General features: G+C 39.9%; 1 protein-coding gene across 1 annotated transcript in view; it reads left to right on the forward strand.

Annotated features, from left to right (window-relative positions):
* Positions 1-306: 306 nt before the first annotated feature.
* The window catches only part of cops5 (COP9 signalosome subunit 5), a 28,413-nt gene continuing 4,990 nt past the window's right edge, over positions 307-23,729 (forward strand). Inside the window, exons 1-6 of the mRNA XM_043689247.1 lie at positions 307-788; positions 4,162-4,396; positions 6,765-6,893; positions 9,488-9,553; positions 11,759-11,844; positions 12,855-12,966. Of these exons, the coding sequence (XP_043545182.1) occupies positions 646-788; positions 4,162-4,396; positions 6,765-6,893; positions 9,488-9,553; positions 11,759-11,844; positions 12,855-12,966 (771 nt within the window). The 5' untranslated portion in view covers positions 307-645. The remainder of the gene's footprint in view (positions 789-4,161; positions 4,397-6,764; positions 6,894-9,487; positions 9,554-11,758; positions 11,845-12,854; positions 12,967-23,729) is intronic.

The raw sequence follows: 23,729 nt of genomic DNA on the forward strand, positions 1-23,729 counted from the left end.
GCATGGACGGGTTGGACCGAAGTGTCTGTTTCCATGCTGTACACATCTATGCCCTCTAGTTCTGGACTCCCCGACCCAACCCTATAACTCTTCAACATACGATAGATCATTTTTAAAATCAATCTCCTCCTTAAGTTTATTGAATGCGGGGCGTCCACTGCACTCAGGGGTGGTGAATTCCTCAGGTTCACCAGAGCAGTGTAACTTATCCATGAAAATTATGGAGGGGGACCACATCAACATGGGCTACTGCATTGAGTGTGTCAGCTGATCGTCACAGTCACAAAGCCCGTCGGTTGTTCCGCTCTCCTCCTGTAGAGGGCGGTTCACTCGCTGACGGACAGAGACAGAAATATCCAGTCCCCCCCTGAACCTGCTGTTGGACAAAATAAAATCGGAACGCGGCGCTTTGACAACCTATGCCTGGCGACATTTGTCATTTGACTCGCTTGGGTTGCTTTTGGCCTGAGACTGATTTTGCTCCCCGGGGGTCAGGGCAGTGGGTGGTGTCGCCGCTGGGAGAGGGCCTGGGCCGAGGCCTGAGGCCCGAGGCCCGAGGCCGCTGACGGCTCGCTCGGTATTTGGAGGTGAACCTTCAAACCCGGTGAGGAGGAGGAGGAGGAGGCGGCAGGTGTAAGGGAGGAGATGGCTGGCGCGAGTGGTAATATCGCGCAGAAGACCTGGGAGCTGGCGAATAACATGCAGGAAGTTCAGAGCATCGACGAAATCTACAAATACGACAAAAAGCAACAGCAAGAAATCCTGGCGGCGAAACCCTGGACTAAAGAGTAAGTCTGTGACAGAATCAGAGGAGCAGTTATTGAGACCCTTTGGTAGGCCCGACCTTTGTTACATCGTTATACAGAACAATTATGTCCAAAAGCAGCAGCCCAGTCAGTTATTATTAGCAACGTTGTCAGCAAGTGCTTTGGGGTAAATATCTAATACAAAGGGAAAGAGTTGTTTGCTTGTAATCACCATTTGTAATTTTAACACCCCTCCCCTGTTTTAGAGTATTAAAAGTAAACGCCCTAAACTTTTCCGTCAAGGCCCGACTTTAGCAAAAGTACTGCAGATTTCGGAAATCTGAAACAGAAGTAGCTGGAGAAACTCAGCAGGCGTGGCAGCTACCGTGGAGAGAAGGCATAGAATCAGTGTTACGAGTTCAGCGTGGATGCGAAACATTATTGACGTTGCTTTCTCTCCACAGATACTGCCAGACTGACTTTAGTGCTCTGCAAGTGTCTGATTATTCTTAGTAGCCAATAAAAGACATACAGGAGCATAAGACAGGCCAGCTATTCTGCCCTTCAAACCTGTTCTATAAGATCATAGGTCACCTTGTACGACAACTCTACTTACAGGCATATCTCTTTCCATTGATTACAAAACTGCACAGAAATTGACTAGTTTTAACCATATATATTCACCATATGATTACTAGCATCAGTCTGGGTGGAGAATTCCAAAGAGAGACAATCCTGAGTGAACACATTTATTTCTGTCTTGGTGCTGAATAGCAAACCTGCTCATCCAAAGACTTTGATTATACTTTCTAACCAGCCTGTCAGTGTCTCCCATCTTGCTTTGATCAGATTTGATAACAGGGCTCAATAATGAAATAACAAGATAATGAGAAATTTTAACATTGCAGAAAGGGTTGAGAACCACAGGATACAATTGATTGACAAAAGGAGCAATGATGACATGAGATAAAGGTTTTACTCATTGAGTGGTTGTGATCTGGAATGTGCTGTTTGACAGAGTGGTGAAAGCAGATTTGATTAGATATTTCACATTGAATTTGACTAGTATCTGAAGGGAAAATATTTGAGAGGCTCTGGAAAAGAACTGGAGGTTCAGCCCAGCTAAATTGGTTTCTTGACATCTTGTTCTGGAAAACTCTCAATTCTGTGAACTGTTTGTCATACAAGAGTCTGTTTCCATGCTGGAGAAAGTGAGGACTGCAGATGCTGAAGATCAGAGCTGAAAATGTGTTGCTGGAAAAGCGAAACGTCGATTCTCCTGTTCCTTGGATGCTGCCTGACCTGCTGCGCTTTTCCAGCAACACATTTTCAGCTCTGTTTTCATGCTGTCTGACACTTTGACTTGAGCCAAACTTGCAAACAACTTTAAAACTAAGTGGAAAAGCAAGTAGTGAAGGGAATACAAACAGTTTACAGAGAGGTATTGAGAGCTAATTAAGTAGGTAGAAAGTTGACAAATGGAGAATGATATAGGAATATGTGAAGTTGTTAATTTTGGAAAGAAGAACAAAAGGACTGTGTATTTAAAAGGAAGAAAGCTGCAGAAATCTATAACATAAAGGGACAAGGGTATTTGTGCATGAAATACAGAAAGGTAGCCCACTGGTGCAGCAGGTAATCAGGAACGCTAATGGAATATTAAGGGGTTTTAGAGTGTGAGAATAGGGAAGCTTTACTGCAAACATAAAAGGTGCTGGTGAGACCAATCTGGAGTAATGTGAGCAATTTTGGTCCCCTTATCTAAGGAAAGATATTGTTTCATTTGAGATAGTTTGGAGAAGATTCACTCAGATGATCCCTGGTATGGAGGGATTGTCTTATAAACAAAGGCTAAACAGGTGGGGACTCTACTCACTGAAGTATCGAAGAATGAGAAGTGATCCCATTATAATTTTAAAGTGATAGACATGATAGCTGCACCTATGATTTTTCCCTGATTAGGGAATCTAGAGCCAGGTACAATTTAAAAATAAGATGAAATTTGGGAGAAATTCTTTAATCAGAGTGTTTGTGAATCTTTGGAATTTTGGGCTGCAGAGGCTCAGTCTTTGAATATATTTAAAGTAAAGATTGATAAATATTTGACGTGAGGGTTATTGGATAGAGTGGTGTTGAAGTGTTTGATCAGTTGTGATCATGTTGAATGGCAGGTCAAGCTCAACATGCTGAATGCCTATTCCTTTTCCTACGTCCCTCATCCAGTTGCAGAAGAAATGCTGTTTTTATGTCATTTACTTGAACTCAACTGAATAAGAAAACGTAAGATTATTGCAGTAATGACTTGATGCAATCATACTCCCTTTTCACAAACTTAGACAGTCAATTTTTCACAGTAAGAAATACTGTTTGATAACATATTTACATTGACCATCATTCAGTAACCAGGGAGGTAAATCATTCCAGTTGCACAAGGATTGCACTGGCTATTTTTTTTAAACCAGTGAACCAACGTATAGCAGTTATATGCACACTTTGAACTTGAAAGTCAGACAATTTACCTGATTAGTTATTTTCAGTCACACAGCGTAAGAAAGAAAGATTGCATTCATTCAGTGATATTCATGACTTCAGCATTCCCCAAAGTATGCTACCATTGTTGAAGCACCTTTTGAAGTGTAATCATTCTTCTAATGCATGCAGTTTGTTTGCACGCAGCAAGTTCACAAAAAATCATAACCCAAAAAACTGGATGATGTACTTTTCTATGTTGATCGATGGATAAATGTGAGAGAAACATTCCTGCAATTGTATATTACCGTGGGATCTTTCACACCTCCTGAAAGGAAGATGGACCGTTTTAATGCCTCATCTAGTAATTTATGTTCTGTGATGTGAAACCATTTTCTTCTGATTGTGATGCCAGAGTCCTTGCCACCGAGCAATGACTGATTGCTAATAGCTATTGTATGGGATAACACTGTCTGTGCTCACCCCACCCCTACCCCATGGACTAAAGTACAATTTTTTTTTCATTGTAGTACTGAAGGAGTTTAGCATTGTTTGAGAAGTTAACTTATTTCCCATCCATCTGCCCAATGCGCATGAAGAAGGAAGAGCAGCGAGTTCTCCCAGTTGTAGTTATGTTTTTCCCTTCACCAGCACTATCAAAAACTGTCCCTGTAAATAGCTATTTGCTGGACTTTGCTTATATATAGTTTATCTACCTAATGAATAAGCCATGTTTTATTGTTTTTCATGTTAGCAATAATCTTTATAGATTTAATATCCTGAATAATATTGGTAACTTTTATGTATATTGCATGATTTAAGATGTTGTTTTCTATCCATTGACATTTGAATTTCTAAGATTTTAGTGTAAATGTATTAATCTTATGACTGTAGCAACAAGGCAAAATGCTATATTTTTGTAATTATTGTAATATATTCTTTTTAGTCATCATTACTTCAAATACTGCAAAATCTCAGCTCTTGCACTTTTGAAGATGGTGATGCATGCCAGGTCAGGTGGAAATCTAGAAGTGATGGGCTTAATGTTGGGTAAAGTGGATGGTGAAACAATGATCATAATGGACAGTTTTGCTCTCCCTGTGGAAGGGACAGAAACAAGAGTCAATGCTCAAGCTGCTGCATATGAATATATGGCTGCCTATATAGAGAATGCTAAACAGGTATGTTAAATAATTTTACAGATTTTTTCAACTTCCAAAATTATTCCAGTTTCTTAGAGTGCTGATAGTCAAACGGTACAGTTTAAGAATATGTTGCTAATGCAAAAAAGTTGTTTGTTTCCACGTCTTTTAAAACTATTTTTTGTAACTTAAGTATCTGTCTACATTTTAGTGTAAACTTTTAAACTGTGTACACATATTTCTGTGATTATGTTTTTGTCATGATAATTGCAAACTTTTTCCAATTCTGAAGATACAAGTTTCCTCTGTTTATATTTTTATTGGCACTTGCTCATGTGAGCACGTCACTCTGCTAATCTGGTCACTGGCTTCTTGCAAATCTCTTCCAAAATTTTTATAGAATTAATTTTTTTTCTCTCTCTGAAATTTCTATACCAAAGTAAGAGTTTGAAACACAAACAAAAAACTCATATTTGCACTGTTGCATTTAACCATTAAATGATCTTTAATCACATAATTGGTGGATTTGCTTAAAGGTGTTCACTCTTCTGAAAGATGCATGTATGGACTTAACAAAGTCTGCTCAGTCCTGTGACTACTTTAAAACCTTGCCTCCGGAATAGGAGGGCACACTGAACAGGAGTAGACAAGGGACTGCTGAGTAAGTGAAGTAATATATTTGGATGGTTGCATTACCCAAATGGGACGGAGAATGTGGGGAGGCATGGGAGGGAGAGTGTGGGGGGGGGGAATGGGAAATGGGAGGAGAGTGGGGATAGTAGTAGGAAGTTGTGTGTGGTGTCCGAGGAGGTAGGAGAAGCAGTAAATGAATATTTTTTGCCAGTATTCACACTGGAAAATGACAATGTTGTCAACGAGAATACTGAGATACAGGCTATAAGACTAGATGGGATTGAGGTTCCTAAGAAGGATGTTAGCAATTCTGGAAAGTGTAAATGTAGATAAATCCCTGAGCCAGATGGGATTTATCCTAGGATTCTTTGGGAAGCTAGGGAGGCGATTGCCGAACCCTTGGCTTGGATCTTTATGTCGTCATTGTCTACAGGGTTAAAATCATACAACACCAGGTTATAGTCCAACAGGTTTAATTGGAAGCACTAGCTTTTGGAGCGCCACTCCGAAAGCTAGTGCTTCCAATTAAACCTGATGGGCTATAACCTGGTGTTGTATGATTTTTAACTTTGTACACCCCAGTCCAACACCGGCACTCCAAATCGTTGTCTACAGGAATAGTGCCAGAAGACTGGAGGATAGCAAATGTTGTCCCCTTGTTCAAGAAGGGGAGTATGGACAACCCCTGTAATTATAGACTAGTGAGCCTTACTTCGGTTGTGGATAAAGCGTTGGAAGAGCTTATAGGAAATAGGATTTATAATCATCTAGAAAGGAATAAATTGATTAGGGATAGTCAACACAGTTTTGTGAAGGGTAGGTTGTACCTAACAAACCTTGAGTTCTATTTAAACTGTGGTGGTGATATACCTAAAGGTATTTGGTATACATCTCATGTACAACTAGAAATGCATCCATAAACTCAGCATGCTAGGAATTTAATGGTAGATCAAACAGTTCAAGAATTTCTTTTCTTTCTCAAGCAGAAAGAGAAGGTGCTTTGGTAAGCCAGCAGGTGGTGCTATTCAGCTTTGATAATTACTGATGAGCTAAAATATCTTTGGCTTAAGCAATATCTTCTAAAATTGTGTAGTCTTATTGGAACCAAATTGTGAAAATCAATTAGAAAGAATTACAGCAAATAACATTGATTCAAAAAAAAGGCAAGAAGAGTTTTCACAATGCATGTTGCTTAGCCATTCCAGGAGTATGATGTGAAGAAACTGCTGCATCTGATTATTGGATTGAGTGAACTGAAGTACAGAAACAGTTATAAAGCCAAGAATAATTTGCTATCAGCTGCAAATATTAGTTGAGCTTCATCATCCAATCACACTCCCCACCTGCTTCAAGCCTACTGTCATCATTTACGATTAGAAATTTTGAAAATGGCAACAATGGATCATATCACTGTATTTTATAAGGCAGTACAGTTGAATTTGAATTTATTAAAAGCACCACAGCTTCTGTTGTGAGAATTGAGTTTACATTTAAGCTATACAATGTTTATCTTGTTTTAATTGGAAATCTACATCTGAAATCCTAGTGCATCTTTTACAAAGCTTTTTTTTGTTTCAAATCATAGCAACTGCAATTTTTATGGTTGTCTCTTTTTAAAAAAAAGTTCTCAACATTTTTGCTTGTATTGTTGTGAGGCATATTCAGTTGAAAACAAAATTTGTGGGTTTTTTTCTATTTTTAGGTTTGCAATCTAAACTTTATTCTTGCTTTTCAAATTTTGTCCGTTTTTAATTTTATTTTCCAATTGCCTTAGGTTGGCCGTCTTGAAAATGCAATTGGCTGGTATCACAGTCACCCAGGTTATGGATGCTGGCTTTCAGGAATCGATGTTAGTACTCAGATGTTAAATCAACAGTTTCAGGAACCATTTGTAGCAGTTGTGGTAGGTACACTATAAATGTTGACATTTGTTTCCCCCAAAATATTGAAGTGTACAATTTCAAAATGAGTGAATTACATATCATATTCACTGGCTTCAGAATGGCTTGATTTTCCTAACAACTCATGGTTCACATTGATCACTTAAGCTGTAACTGGACTTTTGTTTGTTCAGTTTAACTTATTTAATCTTGAAATATTCAATATTTAACTTTACCTATATAAAATTATCGCAAGAAAACATATTTAGCTCATTATACCTGCACATGTTCTCAAAGAGTTCTCCTATCCCTCTACTATATTTATTTCCTTTTTAGTATATTATCTGTTTTGTTTTCAATGTCTTTGTTTCTCTCATTCTGAAGCCAGGAATATTTAATTTTTGGTCCTCGCTATAACCTAAATAATGTGTGTGAATGTTATTGTACACCACAAAAGTAATGGGTGCCTTTGACTAACCAATTGTATTCGCAAAATGTACAGATTTAAAACTACCTGTTCAGTGCAGTCTTACTCGGTTTAATTCTATTTTTTCTCTTCTGGCTTTCCTTAATTTTTCTCTGGCTGTTTTTACTTTCTTTCTTCTTTCTCATTGTTTTCTTCCACTACTCACCCTTCCCATACCAAAGTTGTTCTAACAATGTAAAACATTTCTCCACCACATGACTTAATCCGACAGTGAAGCTATCAATTCCACCCCAGATGGGGTCCTTCTGCCCAGGATATACCTACTGTAGATCTAATCCTAATCCTAAACGATCATATCTTCCTCCTGTATCTTGACTCAAAGCATGCGTTCATTGTCTTGTTTTACTCCTCATGGGTTTCCTATTATTAGTGCTCGGAATAATTCTGCATTTGTGTCCTTGGCTGTCAAATGTACCTTTTAATTGCTGGATTTCCATTTACAAGATCAAAACAATGACTTTCCAGCAATGGAAGAAATTTCTGTTCATCCAGTAATGAATGTTGGAAAATCAGCCTGATAATTCAGCAACAGAGAAGGTGTTGTGCAAGGTGATGGTGGTAAAGTTAATGTTAGATGTCATCAGCGTATTTGGGAGCACAGCTATGATTACACATTATATCGCCAAAGGCTTGCATATGAATAAGAAATAGGGAGCCAAGAATAAATCCTTCAGGAACAGGAGGAAAATAATAGAAATCGGGAGAAATGACTGCAAGTGTTACACTGACAACAACAAGATAGTTAAGAATGAAGCCCAGCAATTGCATTTTCATGTAGCTGGAGTGATGTCTGGGAGGCTCGTGTGGTCAATGTCTGTAGCAGGTTGAGAACAATGATGAGGGAACGTTTTCCTTTTTCACAACTAGCAAGGCTGTCACTTATGATTTTCAAGTTCTGGAGTAGAGTGGTGTTGGAATAGCACAGCAGTTCAGGCAGCATCCAAGGAGCAGGAAAATCGATGTTTCGGGCAAAAGATCTTCATCAGGAATACAGCATCTGCAGTCATTATTTTTACCATTTATTTCATTTCTTTAACAGGTCAGGAATCTGACTTGAGGAACTCAAACATGGAATTCCAGGAAAAATGGGCATTGGAGTATATTCAAGTTCTTTGGAGAGAAATGGGAGATTGCTGGGTCAATAATTTAGAAGGATGATGGGGTTAAGGGTTAGCTTTTTGAGGAGAATGGTGTTAAAAAGTTTGGAGCAGAGAGGAGCAGCACCTAAAGAGACAGAACTGTTAGCAATATCTGTTAGCACAGAGATTAGGAATGGGAGTTGAGCGCTTAGCAGTTTAATGGGAATACAGTTGAAGGAGCAGATGATGTCTCATGGGGAAGATGCATTTGAATTGGAATGTAGAGCAATGAAGGAAAAATTTAGAAAGCTGTGAGCTCAATATAAGGGCAGCAGGGAACTGTAGAAGAAGCTTGGCGAAGTGGATAAGTGCAAGGGAGAGAAGCGTCAGCTGATCAGAAGACTTTATCTTCATGTCAAAGTAGTCTGTGGGTTCCTTGCATCTATTTGATGTGAGGGTGAAGGAGACATAGAGGGTTTTAAGTAGGTAACTTGCAATAAATCATCCAAGGGTTATATTTTCATTTAAAGATGCAAATCTGGCAGCAAATGGCTAAGTCATAACCATATTGTCAAATAAATACATTCAAATTTCGATTTTAGGGGAAAAGGGATATGGGGAAATGGAAAATGTGAAAGAAAGTCATGGTTTATTAGGGTCTGGGGCATTAAAGATGAAAATGAGCGTATAGTTGAGCAAATCAAGTGTCGCAGAAATATTGTAGTGAATTGTAGGGGTGGTTGAATATGTGATGGGATTTTACCAAGAGGGAGAGATCTAAGGAAGGGTAAGAAGATAGTGAGCTTTCAATTTTCCATATTATATTTGAAGTCTTCTAAATTCATTATTTCATAGGTCATATAATTGTATCTATTTCAATTGATTTTGATGGAATAAATTGATGGTTTATAATGTGCATTACATTTAGGAGATGGTTACACACACTATTTATGTGCAGTATTTATTCATGTTTCATTTGCTTTTTTTAAAGGTAATTTAAGTTGATGAGAATAATTTATATAGTTATGTTGATCAAGATTTATTGTTTTAGATTGACCCTACAAGAACTATATCTGCTGGAAAAGTAAACCTAGGGGCTTTCAGGACATATCCTAAGGTAACTTTTTTTCTGCTAATTTTTTTTAACATTGATTTATTTTCTTCTCCTGAAATCATTAGTTATTATAGGCTTTTGCATTTGCCCCACCTGGCCATGCTTTGTAAAAAAAAAACCCTGAAACATTCAGTAGGCGGCACGGTGGCTCAGTGGTTAGCACTGCTGCCTCACAGCACCAATGTTCCAGGTTCAATTCCAGCCTCGGGTGACTCAGTGTGGAGTTTGCACATTCTCCCCGTGTCTGCATGTGTTTCCTCCGGGTGTTCCAGTTTGCTCCCACAGGCCAAAGATGTGCAGGTCAGGTGAATTGGCTATACTAAATTGCCCATAGTATTCCCGTGTCTGCATGTGTTTCCTCCGGGTGTTCCAGTTTCCTCCCACAGGCCAAAGATGTGCAGGTCAGGTGAATTGGCTATACTAAATTGCCCATTGTGTTAGGTGCATTAGTCAGAGGGAAGTGGGTCTGAGTGGGTTACTCTTCAGAGGGTCAATGTGGACTTGATGGGCTGAAGGGCCTGTTTCCACACTGTAGGGAATCTAATCTAATCTTATGTCAATGAACAAGCGAGGATATGCACTGTCCTGTTGGATAATGAGACTAACTGTAATGCCCTTACAGTCTTTATGCCTCTGCAAAAACTGCTGATCAAATGCCAGATCTTCCAAATCCACGTGGCTCAATGACTCATCACTTCGAACAACGGGAGAGAACCCAAGATAAATGTAAACTAGGAAATAATAATCTGCTGTGCTATTTTTTTTAGAAAAAATTGTATTAGGAGCACAAACTAGAAGTCTAGCATTTGTAGCCACCCCACTAGCAGTATATAAATGTTGTCACTGCCATTGCACAGATAAATGATCCATAGAACAATGCTTTGAATTTGATTCCCTGCAGGCTTCTGATTCTGCTGTTACATTAAATATCTTAATTTCTAATTTAACTGTCACTTAGATGCTTGCTGCAGTCTAAATTGCTTGATTTGGCCTTGATGGTCTCTCCTGCTTTAGTATCTAAGTTTCTTTCTCTCTCTCTGTATCTCAAACTTTATATTGTAGGTACCTATTAGCCTCAGCACCATCAATACTTTTGGAGACTTTTCCCAGTTGTTGTCTTGGTATTTACAATTTCTGCTCACTGTCTTCTACCACCCAACTACTACTCCTGGCCTTGCAACAACAACTTGCATTTATATACGGATGTTATCAATATAAATTCTCCCAAGGCATTTTGTAGGAGTGTTAACAAACAAAATGTGACACTGCATCTTATCAGGAGATATCAGAGGAATAACCAAAAATGTATTCAAATAGATGTTGTTAATGAGCTTTCTGTTAAAGGAAAGAGAAATGGAGATGTGGGGATCTTTAGGAAGGGAGCTCCAGAGTTTAGGATCTAGGTACCTAAAAGCATACCTCTCTTTGGTGGAGTGATTAAAATCAAGGATACATGAGGCCAGAATTGGAAAAACACAGACTCTGAGATGGTGAGCAATTTGAAAACTAAGTTGAGAATTTTGAAATTGAGGCTCAATCAGGAGACAGAATAGGTCAGTAGTTTTGGTAATAGATGAATTTGGAGTGGGTGGAAGTAATTGCATTTGTATTTGTAACAGTTTGGATGAGCTTAATTATAGGGGTTGGAAAATGGAATGCTTACCAGGAGACATTGGAACAACTGAGAGGAAACAAAGTAATGAATGAACTTCTTTTGTGTCCTCTGTCTGTCAGCCATTCATTTTGGTTCTCCTCTGCTTCTTAATTGGCCAATTATGTTTTTTTTCTTTGTAGACAACATGCTCCCTGTTAATTTTGATGAGAATTTAGATGCAGATGTTGTCAAAGAATAAATCAAGGGAGAGGCAGACATCAGCTTCAGAGAAATAGAAAATGGAGAGAAGAGATTGAGCAAGCAAGGTTGTGGAGAAAGTCAGGGTGAATATTGGAGACCGATTCATGACATAAAGATAATTAGAAATTGGGAGCTGATAATAGAAATTACGAATCAGATAAGGGACAAATTAAAAGAATTAAGAAGGCAAAGGACTGAGCTTGAATCATTCTCTTACTGCTGAAGTTGTGTTCATTTTGATTGTGGTTGCTAGCTTTTCTTTAAATTGAGAGCTTTTATATCATTTTCAAACATAGGTAATTTTAATTTTAAAAAAAATGTTTAAAAGTTCTATGATATACTTTATTTTCTAGGGTTATAAACCACCTGATGAAGGTCCGTCAGAATACCAGACCATTCCACTTAACAAAATAGAAGATTTTGGAGTACATTGCAAACAGTAAGTCACCACCTAGGAAGTTTTTGTCTCAAATTCATCTGCTCTTCAATGAATGATAACTTTGCAATGGTTACAGAAAAAGTGCTTCATTTAGTTTTGAGTATTTTTCTGTCTCTCTTGAACCTGATGATTGCAAAGATTTCAGGGTTTGCTGCATTACTCATTTGAAACCGACCGCAGCTTATTGCATTGCACATGCATTGTAAAACATGAAACTCAGGAAGTCAATATCAGCTGCTGTGTTCAGGTCTTCCCAGAATACAGTAGACTAGAAATAATTGCCTAGATCTTCTGCAAAATGACAACCGTCATCAGATTGCCAGTCCACAGTACCTATTGCTGCTCTACACTTCTGGTTGGCTCTTCCAAGCCCAGCTTCACCAGAAATTCGGACTGTAATCCATTACTGCTGTAGTGTTGGAGTAAGTTGCCTTGTTTTTACTGCACTGGCTGTAGCAAGGTATTTTAAAGTTCCAGGATCAATATTGGTGAAAAGTTTTGATGTTGGTGTCAAGGAGTCGAGCAGGGTTGAGATGGGAGTTGGGGATCAGGTCTGTGGCAGATCTGATTGCGTCACCTCAGGGTTTTCTTTTAGTTTTGTTCATTCATAGGATAGGGCCACCTTAATTGCTGTTAGGAAAAATATGATGGTGAGCTGCCTTCTTGAACTGCTTGACATTTCCAACTCTAATTCAGAATTGAAGACTTTTACAGAAACGTTTGGTGGATAAGGGAATTGCTTCTTGGAGGTTGAAACTTCTTGGGCAGATTTCATGCATGTTGGTATATTGGAACATTTGTGGAGTCCTGACACACTTCTTGGGTCAGACACCTGTCTCCAACAATCCACAGATCAAAGGCTTCAAGTCAATTGAATTAAGAAGAATTTGTACCATTAGTCTCATAACTCAAAGCCTTGTAAATTCATTGATCAGACTATTACAGATTATAGATAATTAAGAAAATGTTTTAATTTGATGTTATAATCTGAATGATTTATTTTTGCTTAGGTATTATGCCCTTGAAGTTACTTATTTTAAATCATCTTTAGACCGGAAGCTGCTTGAACTTCTGTGGAACAAGTATTGGGTGAACACACTCAGTTCATCAAGTCTGCTAACAGTGAGTTGTGTACCTTTTTTAATTGATCTAATTTGAGGTGATGATGCAGTGAGAAAGTGTTATTCTTTTCTGTAGCAGTATTACCTTGTTGACAAGAACATTTTCTTTTCCATAGTGCTTGTAGCCAAAATGCAAATTTTAAAAACTGTGTACTTGACTTACTGCATTACACTGTAGAATTGGAGCATTCTAGTTTTTCTCTGTACTAATGCTAAAATTACATAATAATCTGTCCAGACGCAATGAATCAAATGGCCTGCTTCTGTACTGTAAAATTCTATGATTCTAAAAAAACTAAACGTACGAAGCTAAATTTGTAGTTTCCACCATGACATTTAAAAATGTAAGTTATCAAGACGGAGTAGAAAGTTTGCAAGGGAATATTGACAATCAAGTAAGCGGGCAGAGACTTAGTAAATGTAATATTATGTGGGAAAATGTGGACTTGGTCACTTTGTCTGGAAGAACAGAAAAGCAATAGACTATATATGTGGAGGGAGATTGCAGAACTAAGTGGTTCAAAGGGTTCTGGGTCTCCTGATGCTAAAGGACAAAATATTTATTTATTAGAAGTGACTGTTTGGTTTTCAGGGCATTGATTAATTGTGGGGTCACCAGTATCGAGTGAAAGGTTTTGCGTGCATTACAGGCAGATCGTACCGTATAAAGTGCACCAGGGTAGCAGAACAGAGTGCGGAATATAGTGTTACGGCTACAGAGAAGGCGCAGAGAGAGAGATCAATATTAACATTCCAGAGGTCCGTTCAGAAGTCTGATAACAGCGGAGAAGAAGCTGTTCTTGAATTCTTTATTAGATTAGATTACTTACAGTGTGGAAACAGGCCCTTCGGCCCAACAAGTCCACACTGACCCGTCGAAGCGCAACCCAACCAGATCCATTCCCCTACATTTAACACTACGGGCAATTTAGCACAGCCAATTCACCTAACCTGCACATTTTTGGATTGTGGGAGGAAACCGGAGGACCTGGAAAAAACCCACGCAGACACGGGGAGAATGTGCAAACTCCACACAGAGAGTCGCCTGAGGTGGGAATTGAACCCAGGTCTCTGGCGCTGTGAGGCAGCAGTGCTAATACGTGTGTTCAAACTTTTATATCTTTTACCCAATGGAAGAGGTTGGTAGAGAGGATAACCAGGGTGGGAAGAGTCTTTGATTATGTTGGTTGTTTTCATAAGACAGCAGGAAATATAGATGGAGCCAACTGCATGGAAGACTGGTTTGCATGGTGGACTGGGTGTGTTCATGACTCTTGTGGTTTCTTGTGATCTTGGGAACAGCAGTTACCACACCAGACTGTGATCCATCCAGTTAGGATACTTTCTATGGTACATCTATAAAAATTGGTAAGGGTTCTTGTGGACATGTCAAATTTCCTTACCATCCTGAGACAGTAGAAACTTCTCGCCAACGTGGGTGGACTAGGACAGATTGTTGATGATCATCACTCCCAGAAACTCTTGACCATCTCCTCCTCGGCACCATTGATGCAGACAGAGGTGTGCCCTCCACTCCACTTCTGAAGTCAATGACCAGCTCCTTCGATTTGCTGACATGGATGGAAAGATTGTTATCTTTACAACATGCTACTAAGTACTCATTCTCTTCGCTCTACTCTGTCTTGTCATTGTTTTGAGATCCAACCAACAGCGGTGGTGTTGTCAGCAAACCTGTGAATGGACTTGGGGCAGAATTTGGCTTTACAATCGTGAGTATATAAGGATCATAACAGGGAGCTGAGTATGCAGCCTTGCAGCACACCAATGTTGAAGATTATGCTGGAGGAGGTGTTTGTCTCCTATTTTGACTGATTGCGGTCTATTGGTCTGGAAGTCGATCCAGTTACAGAGTGGGGAGCTGAGACCTAACTCTCAAGAGTTCAGAGCTGAGTTTGTTTGAAATTATGGTGTTGAAGACAGAACTGTAGTCAATAAATAGGAGCCTGATGTAGGTATCCTTGTTATTCAGATGTTCCAGGGATGAATATAGGACCAGGGAGATGACATCTGCTGTAGACCTGTTGCACGAGAAGATGAATAGAAAAGGAACAAGGCAATTTATTAGGCTGGAGTTGATGTGAGACGTGACTAACCTCTCAAAGCTCTTCATAATGATGGCGGTCACAGCAACCAGGCAGTAGTGATTAAGGCATGCTGCATGATTTTCTTTGGCAAAAGAGTGATAGTGATCTTCTTGAAGCAGTGAGGATTTAAGATCTTAGGAAGGAGAGGTTAAAGATGTGAATACTCCCACCAGCTGGTCTGCACAGGATCTGAGTGCTCAGCCAAGGACTCCATCTGGGCCAGTCACACTCCATGGGTTCATTCTCAAGAAGGCTGATCTAATGTCTGCAGCAGTGACAGTGGGTACAGGTGCATCCAAGACTCATGGGATAGATGACATTTTTTTTTACTGATCTTCTGTTCAAACTAAGGTTAGAATGCTTTGAGCCCATTGGGTAGGAATGTACTGTTGCTTGTGATTCTGTTCAACTTCACTTTGTAGCTTGGTATGTCATGTAAGACTTGCCACAAATGGTGGGTATCTGTGTAGTTAGTCTGGATCTTAAGCTTATTTTGGTATTGCCTCTTAGTGTCTCTGATGGCCTTATGAAGGTACCTGGATTTCCTGTATCAGTCAGGGTTGCCCGATTTCTAAGCCTCAGACCTGCACTTCAGTCGGGAGTGGATCACCCAGTTCATCCATGGTTTCTGGTTGAGAAACATTCAGATTAACTTCTTTGGCACACCGTCTTCTACACACTTACTAATGAAGTCCCTATGATAGTGGTATACCCGTTTAGATTGGCTACTGAGATCGTGAATATGGACCAGTCCACTGACTTGAAGGAGTCCTGTCGAAACCCTTCCACTGCCTCAGACCAACACTGTTCTACTCTCTGTTCTGGATCTTCACACTTCATTTTCTGCTTGTAAGCTGGGAGCAGGAGCACAGCATTGTGATCTGATTTTCCAAAATGCAGATGGGGATGGAGCAGGAGGCGTCTTTGGTTATATAGCAATGGTCAAGTCTGTTCAAACCTCTGGTGGGACAGGAAACATGCTGATGGTATTTTGGTAGCAATTGTTTTGAGGTATGCCTGGTTGAAGTCACCGGCTGCAATGAACAAGGCTGCGGGGTATTCTGTCTCAAGACTGTTTTTGTAATGTTTTATACTTTGCCAAATGATTTCTTCACTTCCTCATAGGGTGGGATATCAACTGCTGACAGAATAGCGGCAATGAACTTACGTAGCAGGTAGTAGGAATGGCATTTTACTGTAAGATATTCTAGGTCCAGCAAGCAGTAACTCGCATGAGTCATCACGTCCAAGCATCAGGAGGCAACCCCACTGCTCCTTGACTTGCCTGAGGATACCAAGCAGTCCATTCGGTGAACTGAGAAACCCTCCGGTTGTAAGGCACAGTCGAGCTGTATCTCTGTAAAACAGGGCACCCAGCAGGTCTTTATTTTTCATTCTTCTTAAATGTAGCAATCCCTATATTTGATGTCCAGTTAGTAGCATGGTTTGGAGGGACTAGATTGGGTTGGGATATCTGGTTGGCATGGACAAGTTGGACCAAAGGGTCTGTTTCCGTGCTGTATGTACAGCACAGTATGTATGCTCTGTGACTCTATTTCTGTTGACTTGTGTAAAATAAGTATTAAATAATTTTCAATATCCTCTAAAATTAATTGATCATTTATCAATTAAATTTAAATCTACAACACACAATGAAAACATTGTTTTCCTAGTTACAACAATATTTTAATTGGCACAAGACGTCAGGATTAAGTTAGCAAAAAAATGTTTTTTATCAAGCTAACTGGCACACACTTCTACACACAAAAAGTGTTTGCATTGACCAGGTTGCAGCTAATATATTTACATCACATTTCAAGGTATACAACTCTATGGGCCGAGTGCCGAAAAATGAGATTAGAATATATAGGTGCTTTTGACTGGCAGAGACTTGATGGGCCAAAGGGCCTTTTCTCTGTGCTGTAGACTTCTGCCTGTTTGATTTCACCACCCATCCCCATGCACCAATGGCCACTTATTCTGCCCCCAGGTGCCAGACAGCTTCTCCTTGCATCCATGGAAACCCCATGCCACCCCTGAATGACAGCACCACTTAAGTTCACATTCATTGTATTAATGGTCCAAAAATGGGAAAAAAAATGTAAATGTCCACAAGTATTTTCACATAACGTGCCTACTTCAGTTACCACTCACCCAATGAATTTAACATACCAAGGATTCTATGACACATCCAAACTTGTGATGTCCATCATCCCAAAGAACAAAGCAACAGGTGCATAGGAACCAACTGCACGTTCCCTTCCAAGTCCCATTCCACCCGGAGATGAAACAAAAATTGCTGTTTCTTCACTGTCACTGGGTCAAAATCTTGAAATTCCCTCCCAAACTCTCTGGGTACACTTGCTACTCTATCAAGAAGGTTGTTCACCATCCTTCTCTAAGGCGATTAATGATGGCCAATTGCCAGTAACACAATTTCTCGAAGAAAAGTTTTAAAAATCATGCAATTCGATGTTTGAATCTTTCCTATTGGATTTCTGCCCCTGCCACAGGACTCTGGCTTGATCTCTTTGCGCTCAGTTTGATACCAAAATGAGAGAATTCAAGAACCGGAGGAAAGTAACTCCAATGCGAAGAGTAGAGTAGGCCAGATGAAGTCATAATCAACAATACAGTGGTATGGCCAGACATTGGCACTGCAACCAATTCTAATTACTGTGACACAAGGGGCGATAAAGTTAGTGCAGCAAAACAAATGCAGCGTATCCCCGTAATGTAAGTTTGAATAATGGACAAAAAAACTGAAGTAATTTGAGCTGATCTATTAGAGATATATAAAATGATTGAGAGTGAAGAGAATAAATTGGTATATTAAACGGAATACAAGAAGTTCAAGGCCATACTATTCTGAAATAGCTGATATTTCACCTGTTTTCAGAAATTAAATAGATACTGGGCCCTTGACGTGCAGTGGTAGTGTCCCTACCTCTGGGCCAGATAGTCTAGGTTCAAGTCCCAACTGCTCCAGTAGTGACATGTCTGAATATCTTGATTAAATATCTCTATAAGGAATTCAAGATGGCTGTCAGATTTGGAATTTTTGCAGGAAATGCTATCCAAAGGATAATCAATGCATGAGACAGATTCTTCAATAACAATGGAGCTTTAACCCATGCAGTAATTAAAGAAAACAGTTGGATTTTACACTGGGCATGTCATAAGATGCTTTGGAATGAATGATCAAATTTGGACCCAAAGGCTGCCATTAGTTGTAATTTGGGAGTTTCAGAAACTCTGTAAACAAGGGGATGCTGATAAAGTAGCTTTCCCAAAATTAATTAGCGTGTTTGTTTTAACAAAAGTTTAATTGTGAAAGAAAATATATACCTCCAAGTTATCTGTTTTACTATTTACAAAGATAGACTTTTAATATGTAACTTGTTTCACAAAGACTCCAATGTTTCACGTTCAAAATGCCTTCCAACAAATAAAGCACTTCTGAAGAGTATTTATTGAGGTGCTATGAGAAGTGGCAGACTATCTGTACACTGAAAGTCCTACAAGCAGCAATGTGGCAGCAATCAATATTTTCTTTAGTGTCGACTGGGAGAAAAATGTTGACCAGAGCATCAGGGATAAATTGCCTGCTGTTCAAAATAATGCCATCTAAGACAGCAGGCAGGGCTTTGGTTAAAAATTTCATCCAAACAATGACACCTTCCTCAGCGCTGCATTGGGATATTAGATCAGATTTCTGTGTTCACGTCTCAGGAGTGCAACTTGAACCTGCAACCAACTGATTCAGAGGTGAGAATGTTAGTGTGTGTGTATCATGGTTGACATTAATTGCTGACACTTGAGAGACTGAAAAAGAGACAATGAAGCAGAGAGAACAACACAAAAAGCAAGAAGCACACAGAGAAACAAACACCAGCGCATTCAATAAAGCAGTTACAGAACAATCAACTTTAATTTTTGTAGTGATTGCTTATGAAACTGCAATCCATTGTTCCCAGATATTCATCCCTCTATCTAAGCTGTAAAACCTACACTTTCCATCTCTCTCTCCTCACTACTGGCAAATACCACAAACATCCCAATCTACCTGGCAATGTGGAAAATTGTCCAGATGTGTCCTATCCACAAAAAGCAGGACAAATCCAACCCACCCAGTTACAACCCTATCTACCCTTGATCATCAGTGAAGTCATGGAAAGTGTCATCAACATTACAATCAGTTTCAGTACTCAGCATTAAACTGATCACAGTTTTGATTCCACCAGTGCCATTTAGCCCCAGATCTCCGTTTTTTCTTGGTTCAAACACAGGGCAATAGAACTATATTCCAAAAGTGTAGTGAGAGAGTGACTGCCCTTGACATCAAGCATTGGACCAAGTGTGGAATCAAAGAAATCAAGCAAAATTAAAGTCAATGGGAATCTGTGTGCTTGGTACAGGGAGTGTTTTTTGGTGGGGTGGGGAGGGCACATGTGATCTTGGGGTTCAGCTCCATTTTTCCACCCAATCTCTATTATTCCCTGAGATACCAGAAATGGTCTGTCACAGTTTTTATATATTTTATATGCATGTTTCAAAGACATCATTCCCATTCTCTTAAACTCTGGAGAACATAGATCTGATTTACTTGACCTTTCGTAAGTGACCAATTAGTGAGCCTTCGATAAATTGTCTCCAGAGATGGTGTATCCTTCCATTAGGGTAGCGGTTCACCAGGCAAAAGGGGTGGGAGCCTGCAATCCGATTGAAGAGACTTAGTTCATGAGTGTTTAAATGAGGTTGGAAAATTTACTTTACTTGAGCTATGGAGGAATTCATCCAATTTGTCCCTTGCCATGAAAGCCTGTTCAAGGATCAGAAATTATCCAGCTGGTAAAGGAAAAGCAAGGAGGGAAATTGTATAAATGATGTGGGTTACTGGAGTTGGTGGGTGATGTATTTATGAGGAAACGTTAACAGACTGGAAAAAGAGAATGTAGATAAACATGACATTATCAAGTTAGCAGATTGTGACTAGTGACTCCACAGGTTTCAGGGATCACTTTGGCCCATATCTGAAGATTGTGTCTTAAATAGAAACTAAATAAAGTTTGACCATGAGGGGGACATTTCAATCATTTTAAAGGTTAAATTGAGTATGCTTTCAGTAGTGTAGAGTAAAAGTGGCCTACTCAAATAACTGGTAAAATGATGTGATTTTCTTTTACAAATAGACAAGTTTCAAAAGGCATTCAGTATCGTAAGGATTCTTCTCAATTTGAATTTAATGATGTGTCAGTGTGAAACATTTGCTTTGGCTGTTTTTAATATTGAAGTACACTACAATTGTGACTGGTTTACTTTGAACAGTACCCCTTTGTCTGACTTAGAAAATCAAGAAGTCAGTGTTGCTTTCAGTTTCAGTGAGTTAGTATTAAAATCTAAAATCTTGTCATGTGATTTTCTGTAATTTACTAAGGTTTGGGTTTCTTTTTTAAAAGTTATTTGTCTCAATGGGATCTTAGCAAATTGAGGGCTTTTATGGGATTTCAAATCAACAGGCAGAAGTGTGTGCACTGGTATTTACCAATTTAATCAAAAACAAAATCTCCCTCATCTTCCTTGTATTCCTTAAGAGTTAAATTTGTGTAGATGGAGTAATTTGGTGAATTTCAAATTTAAATGGTGGATCTTTTCTGTATAAGTAGTCTACTGAAATGGTATTTGATCAATTTTACTGTTCAGTATTAACCTAAAAACACAAGTCTTAAAACCTGAAATCATGTCATGTGAGCATTTCTGTCATTCACTAGAAATTTGAAAGTTAAGTTAATTCTCTCTTTGGGGCTCATAACAGTCATATCACAAAAGCCTTGTATAATTGCAGCAAGGATTCTTTATACTTCAAACCCTTGCAATAAAGGTTAATTATTTGTGTACCTGCATGCTAATTTATGTTCTTTGCTTGAGTACACCCAAGTGTCTCCAAGCATTACAAGTTTCATGTCTTTTAAAAACAATTTTACTTTCCTATTCTTCTGATCAAAATGAATAACCTCACACTCCTCTGCAGTATATTCCACCAAGCACTTTGGACCATAAGACATAGGAGCAGGAATTAGGCCATTCAGCCCATCGAGTATGCTCTGCCATTCAATCATGCCTGAAAAGTTTCTCAACCCCATTCTCCCACTTTCTCCCCATAACCCTTTATCCCCTTGATATTCAAGAACCTACCTATCTCAGTCTTAAATATACTCCTTGACCTGGCCTCCACATCCTTCTGTGGCAATGAATCCCATAGATTCACCACTCTCTGGCTGAAGAAGTTTCTCTTTATCTCCATTCTAAAAGGTCGTCCCTTTTCTCTAAGACTATGCCCTTGGATCCTAGTCTCTCCTAGGTAAAAACAAGGACTGCAGATGCTGGAAACCAGATTCTAGATTAGAGTGGTGCTAGAAAAGCACAGCAGGTCAGGCAGCATCCGAGGAGCAGGAAAATCGACGTTTCGGGCAAAAGCCCTTCATCAGGAATAGATGAAGGGCTTTTGCCCGAAACGTCAATTTTCCTGCTCCTTGGATGCTGCCTGATCTGCTGTGCTTTTCCAGCACCACTCTAATCTAGACGCCTGGTCTCTCCCACCAATGGAAACATCTTCCCAACATTCACAGTGACCACACCATTCAGTATTCTGTGTTTCAATTAGATTCCCCCCTCATCATTCTAAACTCCATCGAGTATAGACCCAGAGTCCTCAAATGTTCCTCATAGATTAAGCTTTTCATTCCTGGGACTATTTTCGTGAACTGCCTCTGAACACACTCCAGGGACAGTGTATCCTCCCTGAGATATGGGGCCCAAAACTGCGCAGGATACTCCAAATGTCGCCTGACCAGAGCCTTATAGAGCCTCAGAAGTACATCCCTGCTTTTATATTCAAATCCTCTCTGAAATAAATGCCATCATTGCATTAGTCTTCCGAATCACTGATACAACCTGCAAGTTTATCTTGAGAGAATCCTAGACTAGAACTCCTGTCTCTTTGCACTTCAACTTCTGAATTTTCACCCAATTTAGAAAATAGCAGATGCTTCTATCCTTCCTACCAAGATGCATGACCACACATTTTCGCACATTGTACACCATCTGCTGCTTCTTTGCCCACTCTCCTAACCTGTCCAAATCCTTCTGCAGCTTCCCCACCTCCTCAATGCTACCTGCCCCTCCACCCATCTTTGTATCGTCTGCAAACTTAGTCACAATCCCCTCCGTTCCTTCACCTATATTGTTAATGTGTAAAGTGAAAAGTTGTGATCCCAACACAGCCTTGTGGAACACCACTTGTCACCGGCACCGTCCTGAGGACCCTTTTATCCCCACTCTCTGCTTTCTGCCAGACAGCCAAACTTGTAACAACGCTAACACCTTGCTTCTAACACCATGGGCCCTTATCTTATTCAGTAACCTCCTGTGTAGCACCTTGTTAAAGGCCTTCTTGAAGTCCAAGTAGATAACATCCATTGGCTCTCCTTAGTCTAGTCTAACCTACTCATTACCTCCTCGAAGAACTCTAACAGATTTGTCAGTTATGACCTCCCCTTTATGAAATCAAGTTGACTTTGCCCTATTTTACCATACACTTCCAAGTATTCAGAAATCTCATTCTTCACAATGGATTCCAGGATCTTACCCACAACTTGAGGTTAGGCCAATCAATCTATAATTTTCTGCCTTTTACCTTGCTCCCTTTATAAACAGGGATTCACATTAGCGATTTTCCAGTCCTCCGGCACTGTCCCTGATTCTAGCGATTCCCGCAAGATTTCAAGTAATGCCTGCACTATCTCTTCAGCTATCTCCCTTAGAACTCTGGGGTGTTGTCCATCTGGTCCAGATGTTTTATCCACCTTCAAGCCATTCAGTTTTTCTAGCACCTTCTCCTTGGTGATGGTCACCATTCTCAGCTCTGCCCCCTCACTCTCATGAATTTTTGGGATATTTCTCATACCTTTCACCATTAAGACTGACATGAAGTAATTGTTCAATTCTTCAGCCATTTCCTTGTTCCCCATTATTATCTCTCAGCATCGTTTCCGGTGGCCCAAGGTCCACTTTTCCCTTTTTTTTTCCCCTTTTTAGATATCTAAAGAAACTCTGATAGTCTTCCTTTTATATCACTGGCTAGCTTACCCTCATATTTAATCTTCTCCCTCTTTATTTCTGTTTTTGTTGCCACTTTGATCAAAACTGGAACAAAGTGACCAGAGTGGTGCTGGAAAAGCACAGCAGGTCAGGCAGCATCCGATGAGCAGGAAAATCAATATTTTGGGCAGGAATAGAGGCAGGAAGCCTCCAGGGTGGAGAGATAAGGGGGGGTGGGGTGGGGCTGGGGAGAAGGTAGCAAAGAGTACAATAGGTGAATGGGGTGGGGATGAAGGTGATAGGTCAGAGAGGATGGTGGAGCGGATAGGTGGGAAGGGTGATTGGCAGGTAGGACAGGTCATGGGGACAGTGCTGCACTGGAAGGTTGGAGCTGGCGTAAGGTGGGGGAAGGGGAAATGAGGAAACTGGTGAAGTCCACATTGATGCCCTGGGGTTGAAGTGTTCCGAGGCAGAAGATGAGGCGTTCTTCCTCCAGGCGTTGGGTGGTGAGGGAGTGGCGGTGGAGGAGGCCCAGGACCTGCATGTCCTCAGCAGAGTG

Source organism: Chiloscyllium plagiosum, chromosome 4, assembly GCF_004010195.1.
Source record: "Chiloscyllium plagiosum isolate BGI_BamShark_2017 chromosome 4, ASM401019v2, whole genome shotgun sequence".
Taxonomy (NCBI): Eukaryota; Metazoa; Chordata; class Chondrichthyes; order Orectolobiformes; family Hemiscylliidae; genus Chiloscyllium; species Chiloscyllium plagiosum.